The sequence below is a fragment of the Myxocyprinus asiaticus genome, chromosome 8 (assembly GCF_019703515.2).
Source record: "Myxocyprinus asiaticus isolate MX2 ecotype Aquarium Trade chromosome 8, UBuf_Myxa_2, whole genome shotgun sequence".
Lineage (NCBI taxonomy): Eukaryota > Metazoa > Chordata > Actinopteri > Cypriniformes > Catostomidae > Myxocyprinus > Myxocyprinus asiaticus.
Genome location: NC_059351.1, coordinates 35,130,369 through 35,149,808, shown reverse-complemented (window position 1 = coordinate 35,149,808; position 19,440 = coordinate 35,130,369). Strand labels below are relative to the sequence as shown.

Genomic DNA, 19,440 nt, shown 5'->3' with positions numbered 1-19,440 from the left:
GGCATTTAACATTTTAATATTCTCATAGTCTATAAATGCAATAAAATGAACAGATTAATTCCATTAATTCAATATTCATCAATACGTAAAGATTTGTATATTTCTTAGTGTTAAAAAGCAAAATTATGTTTTAGATTCTTTTAGTACATCAATTGTATGTTTCAGTGTCTATGCATACATAAGAGAATGCTAAAACCAAACTTTACGTAAGAATACAAATTCTCATGAGATCACATTGACTCAACACAAGAAATAACATGTTTGATCAGAAAACATAAACTATTAATTACACTGCAATAAAAATCTATGAACTCTTGATTTTGATACTGAAAATAATCACTTAAGTGTCAATCAAATCAATAACTTGTGTAAGTAAAAGTTCGACTTTTGTCTTGTCAGCCATATTGTCTTCATTTTAAAGTTTTAGTACAATAATATACAATTCATTAATAACAACTTAGTAAAACAATTTACTATAACCTAATCAATGCAATACAAAGCAATAATTAGAGTAGGTTTTTTTTTTTCACTTTAGAACAAGGGGTCAAATTGTTTTTATTACAAGATATTAGCAATTAATAAGTAACAGCTTCGTAAAGCCAGTACTAATTAGTATGAATTACTGGCTTAATATTGTTTAGTAAACTTGATATATAATGGATCTCAGAAATAGAGCATTAACTACAATACTGTCTATACAGAAATAGGGCATCTAATTTGTTAAATTATGGCTTAGTAAGCATTTAGTTAATTATTACTTACTGCCTTATTCATGCTTAACTAGTACATTATTTTGCCGTCTTACTACATTTAATAAGTTGTAAATTATGGCTTAGCTAGCCTTACTAAACATTCAGTTCATTATTAATTTCTGCCTTATTTATGCTTAACTAGTGCATTATTGTGGACCCTTAAAATAATGTGTTAGAGAGAGAGAGAGAGAGAGAGAGAGAAATCTCAGTGTGTAGGAGGAAAGGGAAAGTTGCCGAATATGCGAGTCGGAGGCTAAACAATGACAGATGAATTTATAAGTGAGTGAATGCATGTGTGATTGAGTTAATAGCCCGAGGCTGCGAGCTTAAGTGAGACTTGGAGTGTGAGTGAAAGAATTAATGACAAAGTATGAGTGTGTGTGAGAGAGAGAGGTTGAGCGAAAACTAGCCAAGCAGACACCTAAATCGACATAGATTGGATCAAATTAATAGGGCTGCACAATACCATTATATAAGAGAAAGTTTATAGCTTTTTCATTTGGTTGTCCTCACTCTCTCAATTATAGTAGAACTGGAAAATGCGTGAATATTATTATTATTATTTTAAACATCTGAACCAAGAACCAATTCACTGCAATTAGTCAAACTTCCCAAGACTTCTACAAAAGGTTGCTGGGTAGACTTGCTTCTCTGTGCTCTACATGAGCTCAATGCACTCTGCAGCTGTACTGAGGCATAACATATTGGAAATATTTTATTTTTTCTTCATATTTTGTTTGTTTTTACTTATGTATGGCAATACATTTATGTCAGATGTTAATTTTGAAATATCAACAATGTGCTGTCATTTTGTTCTTCTTCTAGTGTTTATTTGTGTGGCAAAAGTCATGAAGCGGTTATTGTATGTCATGGGTTTTACAAATTACTTTTGTAAAATTACTTAAAAATTAATTACAAGCTATGAGAAATTAGATGCAGATGTGTGTGAGTGTACAGCATACTTGTTTTCTTATATATATATATATATATATATATATATATATATATCTCCGTACCTTTCCCCAGGTTTATTCTTCTCCATTCCCACCGTTCCAGGTTTCATCTGTGTAGATGAGGCAAGGGAAGCAGAAATCATCCATGATGCTGTGGCAGTACTTACTCTGTGAAAAGAGAGTCACAAAACTTGAAACCATCTTCCCACAGTAAAATATGTCCCTTCAAAAAATGCTATCAGAAAGAGGAAAAAAAGGAATGCAGCCACAGCAGCTCTGTCCCAAGTGGACCACAACCCAGGATTTTATCGCTACAACAGTTTAGACCACATATTTTAAATTTCTAAGTTGTTGATATATTGGTAATATTGGGCAGGAACAAAAGAAATCTGGGAACATTCACTGCGCTATTGGATTGTTCAGCAGCAGAGGACTTTTTTTAAAAGTGTATTCCAGTCAAATTACACAGGAAATGTTCTGCATTGCACATGAAAAACAAAAAGTACAAGAGCTGTTAAAAGAGGCTGAATAATGTTTTGTAGCACATCAAAATACACAGATGACAGACACTTAATCAATTAAGTACTCAGAGTCTTACAGAGGCTGAGCAGCACATCTCACAATCTCGCAGAGTGACAGAAAGATAGATAGATAGATAGATAGATAGATATGTAGAGAGAGAGAGAGAGAGAGAGAGAGAGAGAGAGGTGAAGGTTAGGGGGAAAATCGCCCAACGTCTCTAAGACCCTGTCTATACCAGAAGCGAGCTGGGCAACGTGACAAAAGCAAATCACTTTCAATTTAATCAATGATGCTGTCTACACTGGATGTGTAAGTCGCTGCACGCGCTGGTACCACTTCTGCCAACAAAACAAATAAACAGTTTAGAATGTCCTTTTTGATGCATCCAATGTAGACAGCCTTAAGCCGCTGTGGTGTGACACGAAATCGCTGGCATACGGTATAGACAGTGTGTAAGAATTGGATGTATGTGGAAAATGCAAACAATGCAAATGAGCACTTTAGATTGCCAATAGCCGACAGCAAAGCTTTGAAGGAGGATGCACTGAAAAACATTGCAGTTTTAAAGTTTCTTATTTTGCAAGACTCTTTTTTTTTTAAACTACATTTATAGTTATTTATTTTTCAACCCCTCACCTCGAACAACCTGACTGAATCTGGTTCGGAAAGCCCAATTTTCACAATCCAATCCCGTTGGATAGAAATACGTCATGCCCTACTTTGTTTCTTCTTATTGAAAATCCTGTTTCACTCGGAAAGGCGTCACATTATGGAAGTAAAATAGGCTAGAAACACTAGCGTTGACTAACTAGCCTTGACTAACTAGCATTGACGAGCACTAATGTTGATTTTAAGTCGTACAAAGTTTGGACGACAGTTATGACAAAGTAATTCTCTTGATTATAGTTGGCAAAATTAGTCTGGGAAACTCTGTCAAGACAATGGTGTATGTGTGTGTGTGTGTGTGTGTGTGTGCTGAAGGTGAGGGGAGTGAAGGACTCGGAGCTCAGATCCAGCTCAGAGGCAGCTAAGAGCAAATGAGGAGAAGCACAGTCCAGCAGGGGAGACAGGGACAGAGAGATATATATATATATATATATATATATATATATATATATATATATATATATATATATATATATATATATATATATATATAGTATGTACAGAAAGAGAGATGCAGTGATTTATGACTCTGCAGTGGGCGTGTGAGTGCTTAGCTGCTGCACATCAGCATGAGACTCCAACAGCGCTGCAGTGCAGCAAATACACTCATTAACCTCAGACCAGCCACACACACACACACACACACACACACACACACACACACACACACTGGCCACACGAGTCCCAGCGAATGCACCATACACTCACACACTGTTCAATGGACACTGTTCATGTTTACAAGTAGGGTGGCTCTGATACCAAAATTTTGGCTTTGGTACGATACCAGCCCTGGAACCTCAGTATCGATATTATATCGGTACTATAATCAACAAATAAAAAGCCTCAGATTTTTGATGAAATTACACAGAAAATTACTTGATTAAAAGAAACTGCATAAAGTCTCAAAGATTCAAATTATGCATTTTCCATTAAAATTTTTCTGGATTCCATGTTAAATGTTTTAATAAAATTTTATGATCAAATGGTGTTTAATAAAATTGATTCATACAGCTTTAATCAAATATATATATATATATATATATATATATATATATATATATATATATATATATATATATATATATACAGGTGCATCTCAATAAATTAGAATGTCGTGGAAAAGTTCATTTATTTCAGTAATTCAACTCAAATTGTGAAACTCGTGTATTAAATAAATTCAATGCACACAGACTGAAGTAGTTTAAGTCTTTGGTTCTTTTAATTGTGACGATTTTGGCTCACATTTAACAAAAACCCACCAATTCACTATCTCAAAAAATTTGAATATTTTGACATGCCAATCAGCTAATCAACTCAAAACACCTGCAAAGGTTTCCTGAGCCTTCAAAATGGTCTCTCAGTTTGGTTCACTAGGCTACACAATCATGGGAAGACTGCTGATCTGACAGTTGTCCAGAAGACAATCATTGACACCCTTCACAAGGAGGGTAAGCCACAAACATTCATTGCCAAATAAGCTGGCTGTTCACAGAGTGCTATATCCAAGCATGTTAACAGAAAGTTGAGTGGAAGGAAAAAGTGTTGAAGAAAAAGATGCACAACCAACCGAGAGAACCGCAGCCTTATGATTGTCCAGCAAAATCGATTCAAGAATTTGGGTGAACTTCACAAGGAATGGACTGAGGCTGGGGTCAAGGCATCAAGAGCCACCACACACAGACATGTCAAAGAATTTGGCTACAGTTGTCGTATTCCTCTTGTTAAGCCACTCCTGAACCACAGACAACATCAGAGGCGTCTTACCTGGGCTAATGAGAAGAAGAACTGGACTGTTGCCCAGTGTTCCAAAGTCCTCTTTTCAGATGAGAGCAAGTTTTGTATTTCATTTGGAAACCAAGATCCTAGAGTCTGGAGGAAGGGTGGAGAAGCTCATAGCCCAAGTTGCTTGAAGTCCAGTGTTAAGTTTCCACAGTCTGTGATGATTTGAGGTGCAATGTCATCTGCTGGTGTTGGTCCATTGTGTTTTTTGAAAACCAAAGTCACTGCACCCGTTTACCAAGAAATTTTGGAGCACTTCATGCTTCCTTCTGCTGACCAGCTTTTTAAAGATGCTGATTTCATTTTCCAGCAGGATTTGGCACCTGCCCACACTGCCAAAAGCACCAAAAATTGGTTAAATGACCATGGTGTTGGTGTGCTTGACTGGCCAGCAAACTCACCAGACCTGAACCCCATAGAGAATCTATGGGGTATTGTCAAGAGGAAAATGAGAAACAAGAGACCAAAAAATGCAGATGAGCTGAAGGCCACTGTCAAAGAAACCTGGGCTTCCATACCACCTCAGCAGTGCCACAAACTGATCACCTCCATGCCACGCCGAATTGAGGCAGTAATTAAAGCAAAAGGAGCCCCTACCAAGTATTGAGTACATATACAGTAAATGAACATACTTTCCAGAAGGCCAACAATTCACTAAAAATGTTTTTTTTATTGGTCTTATGATGTATTCTAATTTTTTGAGATAGTGAATTGGTGGGTTTTTGTTAAATGTGAGCCAAAATCATCACAATTAAAAGAACCAAAGACTTAAACTACTTCAGTCTGTGTGCATTGAATTTATTTAATACACGAGTTTCACAATTTGAGTTGAATTACTGAAATAAATGAACTTTTCCACGACATTCTAATTTATTGAGATGCACCTGTATATTCACAAAAAAAATTGCAATTTTATTTTTGGTAAAATAAAATGCTGCACAACAGAGCTTCACAGTTTTCATGAAAAAATTAATGCATTTTTTATTTTTTTATTACCTGTGGCACAAGGCTGCTATGGCTGAATCACAACATGCTGATAAAACACTTGCATTTGTGAATTTTATATTATATAATTTTTATTACGAGTATTATTGCTTCTATCTGAATATTACATTTTTATACAGTAGTTATATTTTTCTGTCTTCAATTTCACACATCCAGTTGAATAGAGTGTTCTTTTAAGTAGGACTTTTATTGTGATAGAACCCAACCTGTTTTTGATGGGTTATTTATATCAAGCTTCCCATTAATGCTGGGATAATCCCATCGCGACTCTCCAGCTGAAATCTCCGAGCTGCACCGGAGGAGTTCATTTAAGTGATAACGGCCATTTATACTCTAAACACACTGCATGAAAATTAAGCACCAGTAGTGTGTGTTGGTTGTGCGTGCGTGTGAGTGTGGGAATGATATGACAGAGCAGAGTGGCTCCTCTTGTTCATTCTGTAGTGTGCAGTGCATGTGACTGTATAATATTTAATTAAAATACATCCTTTTGCTGTTTAATGGTCACACTTGGCCATATCCAGAGGTTTTTTTATTTTATTTTGGAAGTGTCACTGATTTCATCTCAAAACTGTCACATCTCATATAATTTTGCTAATGACAGCATACTGTAATATGGTACCGAAATTAGCAACAAGATGATATCGTACCGTTTAATTTTTTTTGCAATACTTCGTTGGTACCGGTAAACCGCGCAACCCTACTTACAAGGTAAGTGTTAAGATGAAAAGATCAAAATGTTACTTGGGTAACAAGAATTACTCCAGAAGAAAAAAAAAGTCTGAATTTTCAAACTCTTCAGAAAAGCAAAATGAAGAGGGGCAAAAAAAAAAAAAAGAAAAAAAAAACTAATAAAATCCAATATGGTTTCCCTGGCAACTAGCAGTACCACTGGAGCCAAACCAAGAAAATCGCTCCCATTTCGAGCTATTAAAAATAGCACCAATGTTGAAATTGGGTGTTGCATCTTATTTTCTTCTGCTGAAACAAGCATCCTACTTAAAAAAAAAAAAAAAATAATAATAATAATAATAAAAGAAAAAAGAAAAAAGAAAAAAAGGATCACAAAAAGAATCAAGATTAAAAAAGGCCTGGAAAAGAAACACTGATCAAAAGTTTTTAACAGAACAATGTAGCTCCTTTCTCTTTTGTTTATTGATAAAACAATATCTGTTAATATACAAAGAATATACTGGTCAGAGGGCAGAACATTACACTCGTATACACACTACAAACAAACACACACAACAGTGAGTCTGTGCTGGAGAACGGACCTCTTATAAAACAAATGCTGATGCGACTTGTGACAAAAGTTCTTCGCGTTTTTTGTAAGTCAGCATTTTACCACATAAGCATGTCAATTCTTACATTCTGCACAGCTTGTACCCCGATGGAGGGTCTATTGATGCTTTGCTCAAATTTAACAATTTCAACTTTGTACCTGTTGCCGCCGAGCTTCTGAAGCATAAGCTAATGATTACCAGACAATTTGGATGAATTATATTTCCATCGGTAGTGCCAGTGCTAAAAGCAGAACAAGAAGCGCTTTTCATATGGACTTCAACAAGGCGCGTGCTGCCCTGAAACAAATGATGTGCATTCCATTTCCAAAGTGAAAAGACAGCCTGATGACGACACATATTGTGGAGGATGAGGGTTTAAGAGATTTAATACGCATTGCAATGAATAGTAGTTCTATCAATCAGTCAAAATCCCACTTAGACTTTTGGTAAATGTTTAACTGGTGCTATTTTAGTGAATTTATGTCTTTGTACCGTGGAGTTTGGAAAATGTTAATAAAGCATTATTGTTACATATTTCCAAAGACGGAAATAAATGCATTTTGACAGGAAATAAGTATATAGGCTAGTCAAATTTCAGCACTTTTGAAATTATCACGATTAACTATGAAAAATCCTGAGATTAATCGCAATTAAAAATGTTATCTGAGCATATTACTCCAGTCCTCAGGTCTTTACACTGGCTTCCAGTTACATTTAGAACTGATTTTAAAGTACTATTACTCGTTTATAGTACTTAATTATAGTTGCTTGTTGTACTTATAGTTGCTTGTTGAATATAAACCTAACAGACCTCTCAGATCATCAGGATCAAGTCAGTTAGACATACAGAGTGTTCACTCAAAACAAGGTGAGACAGCGTTTAGCTATTATGCCACCCGTAGCTGGAACCAGCTTCCAGAAGAGGTTAGATGTGCCCCAACAGTAGCCAGATTTAATTCCAGAGTGAAAACATTTCTGTTTAGCTGTGCATTTTCTGACTGAGCATTGTGCTGCACTTATTGATTTCACTGAATCATTTTGCTTTTGTCTTTCATTTTAATTATTTTGTATCTCATCGACTTGTGATGCCTATTGAACGTACAGAGAACAATCAGTAAACTCTCTCTCATTTGATTATTGCAAAACCTGACTCTGAGTTTTTATTCTTCAATATCCATATTGAGGACCCAGGAATTATTATAAATATTCTAAAGGAATAATATGGAACAGGCAGCGGCACAAACACACCCACAAAATTGCTGCTGAAAGCAATTTGCACGCACAGTTCTGATCTTGCTGTACAGCATCTGACTGTAGCCTACAGCATCATCCCATGCATAATTAATTTTACCGTCTGCTTTCATCTGGCGGTAATAGCATGTTCATCTAATAATGCAAATTGCGCTGGGCAATTTTTGTGAATGAAGTGCAATCTACAAAAAATTAAAATTTACATAGAAAGGAGGAGCGTTTGTGTGAAAAGGAATGACAAGTGCAATGTTTTCTGCGCAGATATAAGGCCTACCACGCACAAAAAGTGGCAAAACTGTTTAGGGAATTTGACCCGGAATGTGGCAAAAACACCTGGGTAGCTCAATGGTAAAGACGCTGGCTACCACCCCTGGAGTTTGTGAGTTCGAATCCCAGGGCGTGCTGAGTGACTCCAGCCAGGTCTCCTAAACCAAATTGGCCCTGTTGCTAGGGAGGGTAGAGTCACACGGGGTAACCTCCTTGTGATCGCTATAATGTGGTTCGCACTCAGTGGGGTGCATGGTGAGTTGTGCATAGATTGCCGCGGTGGGCCTCCACACACGCTATGTATCTGTGGTAATGTGCTCAACGAGCCACGTGATAAGATGCATGGGAAGACGGTCTCAGATGCGGAGGCAGCTGAGATTCATCCTCCACCACCCAGATTGAGGCGAGTCACTACGCCACCACGAGGACTTAAGAGCAAAATTGGGAATTGGACATTCCAAATTGGGAGAAAAAGAGGAGAAAATCCAAAAAAAAAAAAAAGGAATGCATAATTGCTTGATCTGTGTGATTTTGCATTGCAAACTCCATCTTGCCGCATGTGCTGTACGGTGAGAGCGCATTTTTAAGAGAGTGAAAGCCCTTACTGCAGTTATATGGAGATTGCTCTGAAGCGTTTTGTGCAAAGTTAAAACTACGAGAATGCGTAGGCCTATTCTTATTTTTAAACATTAAAATGAAGGCTATACAAAATGTATGTGCATAGGCACCTGTTGTGAATCCGGCGGAAATGTTGTGTGTGCGCATAAATGCAAAACATTTTTTTTAGCATTTATTAGTGCACGAGACCCATGAGATCCATTAAGGATATAATATAATTAATGTCTCATAAATTACACATTGGTCATCACTCGTCATGTAGTGATAGACTGATAAATTGGCCAGCCAGATTAATCAGATGACATTTGGATATTTTGGGATTATCTGCATTTTACCGATAACTATGTCCACTTTCTGACTGACAGAAGTGTTAGCTACCCCTAGTGTCAGTTCCAAAACATGCCAACAGCCTTGTCAATGGACAATAAACCTTTATTTTACTCTTCAGTTAATATTGACTAAGTACTGTGTAAAACAAATAATGTAATGCATATATCTGCCTGCTCTCTAAATATTGCTCTCAGCACAAGTCACTAAAATATACGTGCAATTCAACCAATGTCGTCAACACTCTGAATATTTATTAAATGTCATCAAATACAATTCAGCATTAAGCATCACTAGACAACTACTACCTTAATGATCACTGCTGTTCTCTTTCAAGGGCACCGGCTGAGAGATTTATGGATAAGCAGGTGACAACTGCATGAAATATGGACAGGAGAAGATCCATAAGTGACAGAGTCCGTTATAAGGGTAAACAAGGCGAACATCTCTCTGTCAATAGTGTTTACAGGGTAGGGCCACGGCCACCTGTCCCTCGGACAAACAGCAGGCTGGATTTACAGGCATGCATGGAGCCACTTCCTCTGATGGCAGAGAGTGGGAAATGGCAGGGGGAGAAGCAGAGGGTTACATAAGTGATGTCTGCACTCAGGACCGCAGGCCAAAAAGAGAGAGCGAATGTGCTCAGAGTGCAGCTCTACTGTACATGGGAAAAGGGGAATGTGAGGACATGAACGGGTGATTGAATGATTGAAGGAGGTGCAGGAATGGATTGAGGTCAAGGTTTGAGAAATTAGCATGTCACCAAGGAGATCAAATGCTATATCATTCACAAAATGAATGAGAACAAACTATCCAAATTTGGGAGATAGAAAAAGAGTGGAGTGAGAGAAACAGTGAACAGATGTGTGGTCGAATTATTTCCAGGTGACTTTGCAGAATGTGCAGGTGACATCTGCCAGCAAGTTGGAATTTTACTTGATCCAATATATGCATTCAACACAAGTGATTTGACAAACAGACAGCATCTAAAGGACTGTGAAAGAGCTGGAAAAAACAGATGAAAAAACTTGCATTGGTCTCAGCCCATGAACTAACTCAAGATGACAAGCACAAGCTTAAGCTCAGAGACATGAGAAAGAAAGAAAATAAGGAGGAGCTGAAGGGAGGGCAAGGTTATGGCTTCAATATAGATCGGTTCTGATTGATATGGATGTGTGGTAGATACTGTGTCTGCTATCAAATTCAAATTATTGTTGGATGCTGGTTATGCTGTTGGTTTCCTGCTGTTGTCATGAGTTCAAGGCAGAATATGTAAAGTACATTCAACACATAAAATTGTAATCAGGTGTTGTCTGTTGTTGCCTCTGACTTGTTCTGGCATGCAATACACTATTAAAACAGTTATTAAATGAATATTCCAGGTTCAAAACATGTTAAGCACAATCGACAGCATTTGTGGCATAATGTTGATGACCACACAAATACATTTTTGCTCGTCCCTCCTTTTCTTTAAAAAAAAAGCAAAATTCGAGGTTACAGTGAGGCACCTACAACAGAAGTGAACGTGGCCAATTTTTGGAGGGTTTAAAAAGGCAGAAATCTGAGGCTTATAATTTTATATAAGCACTTACATTAATTCTTCTGTAAAAATCATGTTTTATTTGAGCTGTAATGTTGTTCAAATTGCAATTTGTACAGTCATTTTAGGATTTTAGGGTTTGTTGACATTACATCGTCATAGCAATGAAGTTGTAAAATTGGCAATAACTTTACACAGAAAAGGTTAGTAAGTGATTTTATTGCAGTAAAATAATGTTTACACACATATTGTTTATGTCTTGAGGCTATACTTTTGAAACATATTTTAACATAAAACATTTCCTCAATTCACTTCCATTGTAAGTGCCTCATTGTAACCCAGATTTGAGCTTTTTTTTTTTTAAAGAGCCCATATTATGCTCATTTACAGGTTCATAATTTTATTTTGGGGGTCTACTAGAATAGGTTTAGATGCTTTAATGTTCAAAAAACAAAAATTTTCTCATAGTGCACATTGCTGCAGCACCTCTTTTCACCCTCTGTCTGAAACACTCTGTTGTAGCTCCTGTCTCTTTAAAGCCCCCCTTTCCAAAAAGCCTCATCTGCTCTGATTGGTCAGCAGGCCCATTCTGTTGTGATTGGTCAACCGCTTAGAGTGTGTGTCGGAAATGTAACGCCCCTTGCCATAACCGAGTTTCAGCTCCCGAGGCTTCCTGAGCAGTGCATTCCTGAGGCGGGCAGTATGCAAATGTGTTACATTGTGACGTAGCTAATGGCTGGACTGCAAACCAGGCATTTCAGGCAGTTCAGGAGCAGTGTTTTCTGTGGAAGAGATTAACTACCTTTGGCGTGGACTTTGTGCTTTGTAACTTTGCAGACCTTTTACATGCACAAACAGCTTTATTACACACTAAAGGAAAGGTAAAATCCCCAAAAGCATTATATGGCCTCTTTAAGAAAAAGAGGGGCAAGTCAATATATACACCGATCAGCCATAACATTATATTGTGTAGGTCCCCCTCGTGCCGCCAAAACAGCGCCAACCTGCATCTCAGAATAACATTCTGAGAGATGATATTCTTTTCACCACAATTGTACAGAGCGGTTATCTGAGTTACCGTAGACTACGGCTGTGTCTCGTTTGGAAGGCTGCATCCTCCGGAGGTCGCATTTGTAAGCTGCATATGTCATCGAGGCTGTCTCGTTTCAGAAAAGCAAGTAGTACACTTCGAATGCAGCCTTCGAATGTGACCTTCTTTCACAGGAATTCGGAGGATGCGTGAGTTGTATTCTTCGTGGGCACTCACAACCCACAGTTCTTTGCTTCAACGGAAATGTAAAAAACAAAATTACGCCAATTTGCCCATAAATATGATGTTCAAACGCAAGTAATGTTAATTCCCAAGTTGAAGTAACTCAGTATATAATATATTATTAAAATGAAGTATTATAGACTAAAAGTACACCTGTAAAATATATTTTCTTTTCTCTTTACATCATTATAACTCTCCTTTTCAAAGGGACTTGTCCCTTGTCACTCAAAGTGCTCGCGTTTGTTAAAGAGTGGCTTGCTGTCATAGCAACCATGTTACGTTCTGTTTCCGTTTGTCCTACGAAGGCCATCTAATTTAACAAGGCTTGTTTAAAAGGAGGATGCTCGGTATACTGCAGCCTTCAAAGGACGAGTCCTAGCTAGCACGCAGCCTTCGAAACGAGACACAGCTTTTGTCAGTTTGAACCAGTCTGGCCATTCTCTGTTGACCTCACTCATCAACAAGGCATTTCTATCCACAGAACTGCCGCTCACTGGATGTTTTTAGTTTTTGGCACCATACAAAGTAAATTCTAGAGACTGTTGTTGTGCGTGAAAATCCCAAAAGTTCAGCAATTACAGAAATACTCAAACCAGCCACTTCAGTGTGGGAAGTGTACTTCACTGTATGTCTGTTAAATCAAGTCAAACTTACCTATAAAATGTAAAACAAAACTCTCTTATCTTTTTTTTACATTCAACACATATGAAATGAATATTATGTCTTAGTTTGGAAAGAGTCAAGTCTTTGCAACGTACCCAGTACTCTCTGGCAGGGACATGTTAATGGTGCTGTGAGGATTCTTGGATTTCTCGGGGGGCGTTCCAGAGGCGTTAGAGGACTGGGAGGAGACCGACTCATTACTGCCCACTGATGTCTCATCGTTAGCCAGGACTGGACTCTCAGAGGACGGATACACTGCCGGAGCAAATGCAAGAAAGCAGCAAGAAACAGAAAGGGGGAAAAAAGAAAGTATAAAAAAATGAAAAGAAAGTTTGGACAGATAGAGAGAAAGGGAAAGAGAAAGAAAATGTTTAAGTCCACCTTTGTTATAATAATAGCCAGAATAAAATCAAAATAAACAAAACCAGTTTACAAAATCAACTTAATTCATCCAAGAAAATTAAAAAGCAACAAAATCACGATTTCAATAAAATGGGCATAATACTTTATTTCCCCCACAAATGTGGTTGACACTGCAGCAGCTTATGCATTTTCCACTCTCTAACGCAAAGCCACCAGCCCTGAAAACCTAGATGATTGTGCACACTATAGTGAAATATTTTTTTATTATTATTATTCCAGGTTTTTTCCACCCAACTTACAGTAGCACTTGTACTACAAGATCAAAAATATGTTAAACCAAAACATTTTTCTATTGAACTGCTGAAAATAAAATTCTTCACCTAAAGATGAAAAACATCGACTTGAGAGAGCGAGAGAGATATATCCGTTCACACACACTGAGTAAATGAATACAATATGAGATATGTAAACCCAAAGAAATGACTGGTAACTTTGATGTGTGTGTGTGTGTGTGTGTGTGTGTGTGTGTGTTTGGGGCAAACTGAAGACACTGAAGTTGCTTTAAAAATGTGTTAGAGATTTCTGAGGTGCAACCATTTTAGTCCAAACGTTCTAAATATTTAGAAAGTAGGACAACATTTCCTAAGAAATGTATTTTATTTAAACCAAGTAGTCCAACATTACATGTGAGAAAACGTTTTTGGCAACTATCCCCTAGCTGGTTTTCTATTTCAAACCCACTCATTTAAGAACGGTGAAATATTTTTTTTTTTTTTTAAGAAAACACTATGTCTCAGTATTCATGATACATCTTAAGGTGATACTTTTATGGTTCCCTCATCCTTTAAAGATAATTAATATTATTATGGTAGCTGATGACCAGGAGACAATGTCATCTCATAAAAAGTAAGTGTTTCTTGGTCCAACACTTAGGAAACAAGTGAATGATGAAACTGAAGTTTTATTTGATGTCTTTAATCTGTTGTCTGTTGTATTTGGAGCATATTAGGCAAAAAAATCCAATGCGACTCTGCCCATATGCATCTAGGCAAACTTTAATTTTTTGTTGGCAGAGCAAATAGAAACAGCCCTGATTGTGTCCTAATAGAAAAAATGAGCTGCCATTCCCAAAGAGTCATATCATAAATGTTTTGTATTATTTTCTTTTTGTGTTGTTTAAACATGAAATTTTACCCCCTTCAATAAGGTCTAATTATAATGGTAGAAAAGTTTTTTTTTTCTTCTTCTTCTTTTGCATCAGAAAGTGACAATTTATTTTTGCATGACTATTTTGCACTCTCTGACCCTTAGAATTAAATGGGCTGTTTTTAATTTATTTATTTATTAATATTTATTTAAGGCTACTTTGTAAATGACCTATTCACATGTGAAATTACTAAATAGTTGCAGGTCTGTTATCAGGTCCAGTTGGACAGCTTCACAATCTGTACTGAAATATGCTTCAACTGTGAAGATGGGACTGATATGTCCAAGGACCTTGTTAAAAAAATATACTAAAGGCGCATCCTTCTAAAAGCCTGTGCAGAGCCATAAGTGCTACTCCACAATCACAAACAGTCCAACATTTGGTGAAACTCCCCCATATCTTACCCTAATTGCTGGTAATAGGAATAACATCTCTATTTTAAAAAAGATCTGTCCTACCTATCTCTCTTCCTTATTACTTCAACACGAAACCTTTATAAAAAAAAAAAAAAAAAAAAAAAAAAATATATATATATATATGGACCCTCTTTATATTAGGTGGCCTTAACTACTATGTACTTATTATGTACATCCATGTTGTTGCATTGTAATTACATTTAAAGTACTTGCATTTAATTACATTTGTAGTTACACTGTTAACTTTACCTTTAACCCAACTCTTACCCCTCATCCTAACCCTAACACAACCCTTACTCCTAAACCTACCCTAGCTCAACCTCAGTAGCAGCAAATGTGGGAATTTTTCCCACTGTGTAGTTACACAGTAAATATATAGTCTTGTATGTTCTAAATACTTTTTTCTGTAAGTTGTACACATCTAACGCCCAAGTTCTAATGCTGAGGAAAAGAGCTTAAGGATGATGTTTTTATTTTTTATTTTCTCCATGAATCTAACTCGGCTGCATTAATACTAAAAATTACAGTTTTCCACTCTAGTGCGTTTATTTTGACTGTGGCCAACATTTCCTCTCTAACAGTAACATCCCAAAACAAACACAGATCTCTACTTAACAAATACCCAGTGTTTACTATCTTTAGTATGGAAAGTGTGATGTTTCTCTGGCCCTGAAAACTGCAGCGTTCTCAAAACCCAACACTGCTCGGAAAGCCAGCCAACAATGTGGTAATTCTCTATGATAAAAAAGCCTATACTAATCCAAGAACACCTACACAGCTGTAGTGTGGAAGAGCAAGCAAAGACCGAAAAACCACATAATTTCTACACTGGAAAAGAATTTGAGATATTGTCTGCTTTGTTCTTTACTAAAAATAAGTTTTAGCACAGAAACCTTGCCAGTCTAATCCTGTATTGATTCCAGTCTGAAATAATTCCTGTTGGGTGATGTAACAATCCCAAATAGAGAATCTAACAATGAATTCTAAGCAGACTAGGGTCACCAAACATCTGTTATCCATCTAAATATGGAATGGCAAACTACATCCTGTGGCCCAGAGCAACACTGGGGGTAATCAGCATGTTTCAGCAAAGCATCACATCTAGTTTATTTGTTTATTTTGGTCCTTATTAACAATTTTCCAAAATGAATGCAAATAGAAATAAATAATTAACAATGAAGCATTACATTTAAAAGGAAACCAAAGAATATTGACGAAAAGGTGTAGGCTGAAGCTTTAGCTTATTATGCCTACCCTTTTTACATAACGTATCCTAATAGGCATCCCTTTCACCAATATATTTAGACTATACAAAGACAAAACAAAACAACAGCAAAACAAAAGTTCCAAATATTTCATACACTATTATTATCATACCACACCTTACATATTTGTTTACCACCTTATTTAAAAAAAAAAAAAAAAATAAAATAAAAAAAAATTTAATTTGTAAAGCAAACTACACATTCTTAATTCTATGTCGCAACTATTCCACAAGTTTTCCCCTTTGACAGTTATACATTTATGTTTTATATTTGTTCTTACCCTTGATTTTTAAACATACAAACTCCCCTAAATTCATATTGGCTCTCTCTTATTTCAAACAACCTCTGAATACACATAGGAAGTAAAATTTTGAGCTCTAGTTGATCTTAAAACTGCAAAGCATGTAATTTAATAAATAGTGTGTTGGTTGGTTCATAATAATCAGATCGATTTACAATTCTTATAGCTCCCTTCTGTAGCCTGTAGTGTTAGTTTTGTATGCATTTCCCCATACCTCCACACAGTAAGAAATGAATAGAACTATGAGAGAGCAATACAGTATATATAGTGACTTCTGATTCAAGATATCTTTAGTTTTATATAATACTGCAATGGGTTATGTTCAATTATCACGCCCAGAAATCTATTTTCATACACTCTTTTCATTTCAACATTATTGATCATAATTTTAACTTGATTACTGATTTGTCAATTACCAAATATTAAACTTTGTTTTACTTAGATTCAATGATAACTTGTTAATATCAAACCATTTCTTTAAGACTTCCAATTCCCTTTCTATTGCATTCAGAATCTGTTCCAAACTTTTCCTGGAGCAATATAAGTTAGTGTCATCAGCAAATAGAACACATTTTAGGAATTTTGTTACTTTACATATATCATTTATATATAGTATACACAGTTTGGGCCCTCTCACTGAACCTTGTGGAACCCCACAAGTAACTTTTGATAATTCAGATTCAACATTATTTATTCATACATATTGATATCTGTCATCAAGGTAAATTTTTAGCCATGAATAAGCAATCCCTCTAATATCATATCTCTCCAGTTTCTTCATTAATAAGTATCAAATGCTTTTTTTTTTTTTAAGTCTATAAACATCCCCACAGTATATTCCTTGTTGTCCACTGCAGTAGAAATCTCTTCTACCAGTTCCATCACTGCCATTGAAGTGGACCTATTTGCTCTGAAGCCATACTGATGTTCACTCAATAAATCGTGTTTTTCTATGAAATTATCAAGCCTTTGCACAAATAGTTTTTCTAAAATTTTTGAGAACTGGGAAGTAGAGAAATTGGTCTATAGTTGGAGAATAGATGTCTATCTCCACTTTTATAAATAGGAATGACTTTTGCTATTTTAATTTTGATGGGAAATATACCTGTTCTGAAGTATTGATTGCAAATATGTGTTAATGGTTTTACTAAACATTCTATAATATATTTTAATAATGACATGTCAATATCAGTCCAATCAGTGGAATTTTTATTCATAAAATTATTAACAATGTCAAGTATTTCCTTTTCATCAACTCCCTTAATAAAGTTTCTATAAACAGTATCTTCTTCTACACCCTCATTATTTCTTGGCTCCACAAGATTATATCCAACATTTACAAAGTACTCATTAAATTTATTGGCAATGTATTTTGTTTCATTTATAATTGTATTGTTAAATTTTACAAGTCATTTGGATTGTCTGCTTTTCCTGCACCCTTTTTAAGTATGCTGTTATGCACTTTCCAGGTTCCTTGAGTATTACTCCTATACTGCTCCAATAGTTTGTGATAATACTCCTCCTTATTAGATCTCATCATACTTATTAATTTTTATATATCTTATATTTAATTTTGGCTTTTTTTGTTCTCTGTTTTAAAAATCTCCTATATTATATTTTTTTCTTTTTACATGCATTCTCTATCCCCTTGGTAATCCATAGCTTGTCCACATAACTGTGCTTCCATATACGTTTTTTTTTTTTAACGGACAGGTTTTTTTTTTTATATATATATATATATATTGCACAGTTAATGTGGACAAAAAAGCCCCATAGGCTCTGTTAGGATCATTAGCATAAACCTCTTTCCAGTTTTGTTTCATTAGGTCCACCTTCAGGGCAGTGATAACTTCTGGTGTTCACTTATTTTCATTTTTTATCTTGAAGAAATTCTGAAAGATTGCAAAAACAGGAAAGTGGTCACTTATGTCATTTATAAGTAATCCACATACTAATCTGCCTTCAATTTTATTTGTGAATATGCTGTCTATCAATGTAGCCATGTCTGTTGTAATATGCATCTGATTGCTCAGTGTGCAGTAGTCTTACACAGACATGCAACCTTGCTGAGGCAAACGGTCAAACTCCACATGGGAATAAACAGTGACCCTTTCCATCTATCGCATTGCTGTTGGGTGACTTTATGCCACTCCTGGACGCAAAAATTCAAGCAGCTCGGCTTTGTTTGATGGCTTGTGGCCATCCATTTTCCTCTTGATCACATTCCAGAGGTTTTAAATGGGGTGCAGGTCTTGAGATTAGGCTGGCCATGACAGGGTCTTGGTCCGGTGGTCCTCCATCCACACCTTGACTGATCTGGCTGTGTGGCATGGAGCATTGTCCTGCTGGAAAAAACCAATCCTCAGAGTTGGGGAACATTGTCAGCAGAAGGAAGCACCAGGATAACCTTGTACGTGGCTTGCTCGTGCGTCCTTCACAAAGACAAATCTGCCCGATTCCAGCATTGCTGAAGCACCCCCAGATCATCACCGATCCTCCACCAAATTTCTCAGTGGGTGCGAGACACTGTGGCTTGAAGGCCTCTCCAGGTCTCCGTCTAACCATTAGACGACCAGGTGGAGGATCAGTGATGATTTTTATTTTTGAGTGAACTAGAACTAGAAGTAGGGGACAGCAATAATTCCTTGTTGTTAGTCAGTCATACCTGTTTGAATATCCAGCACCTGTGGGTTGTACACCGCAAGCGGCCGATTCTGTCGGCCGTGCATCTTTGATTGCGTGGTTGGAGCTGAGAGGGGCGTAGTTGCCAAGGATGGAGAGATGCTTGGAGCATCCCCAAATATCTAAAAGAAGAATAAGTAATTGAAAATTGCTGGCTAAACTGAATGCGCTGTGTATGTGAGTGTGTGTGTTGAAAGTAAAAGTGATGAAAGTGAATGGTGACTAAGGCTAACATACTGCCTTTTAGAAGAAAGAAAATCATGAGTTTGGAACAACATGAGGACGAGTAAATAATTAAAAAATGTTA

General features: G+C 36.5%; 1 protein-coding gene across 2 annotated transcripts in view; it reads right to left on the bottom strand.

Moving 5' to 3' along the window:
- The window catches only part of LOC127445465 (rho GTPase-activating protein 10-like), a 144,780-nt gene that overhangs the window by 15,475 nt on the left and 109,865 nt on the right, over positions 1-19,440 (bottom strand). For both annotated transcript variants that reach the window (XM_051705569.1, XM_051705570.1), the window contains exons 19-21: positions 19,117-19,255; positions 12,995-13,154; positions 1,769-1,873 (exon numbers count right to left, since the gene is read on the bottom strand). In XM_051705569.1, the coding sequence (XP_051561529.1) occupies positions 1,769-1,873; positions 12,995-13,154; positions 19,117-19,255 (404 nt within the window). The remainder of the gene's footprint in view (positions 1-1,768; positions 1,874-12,994; positions 13,155-19,116; positions 19,256-19,440) is intronic.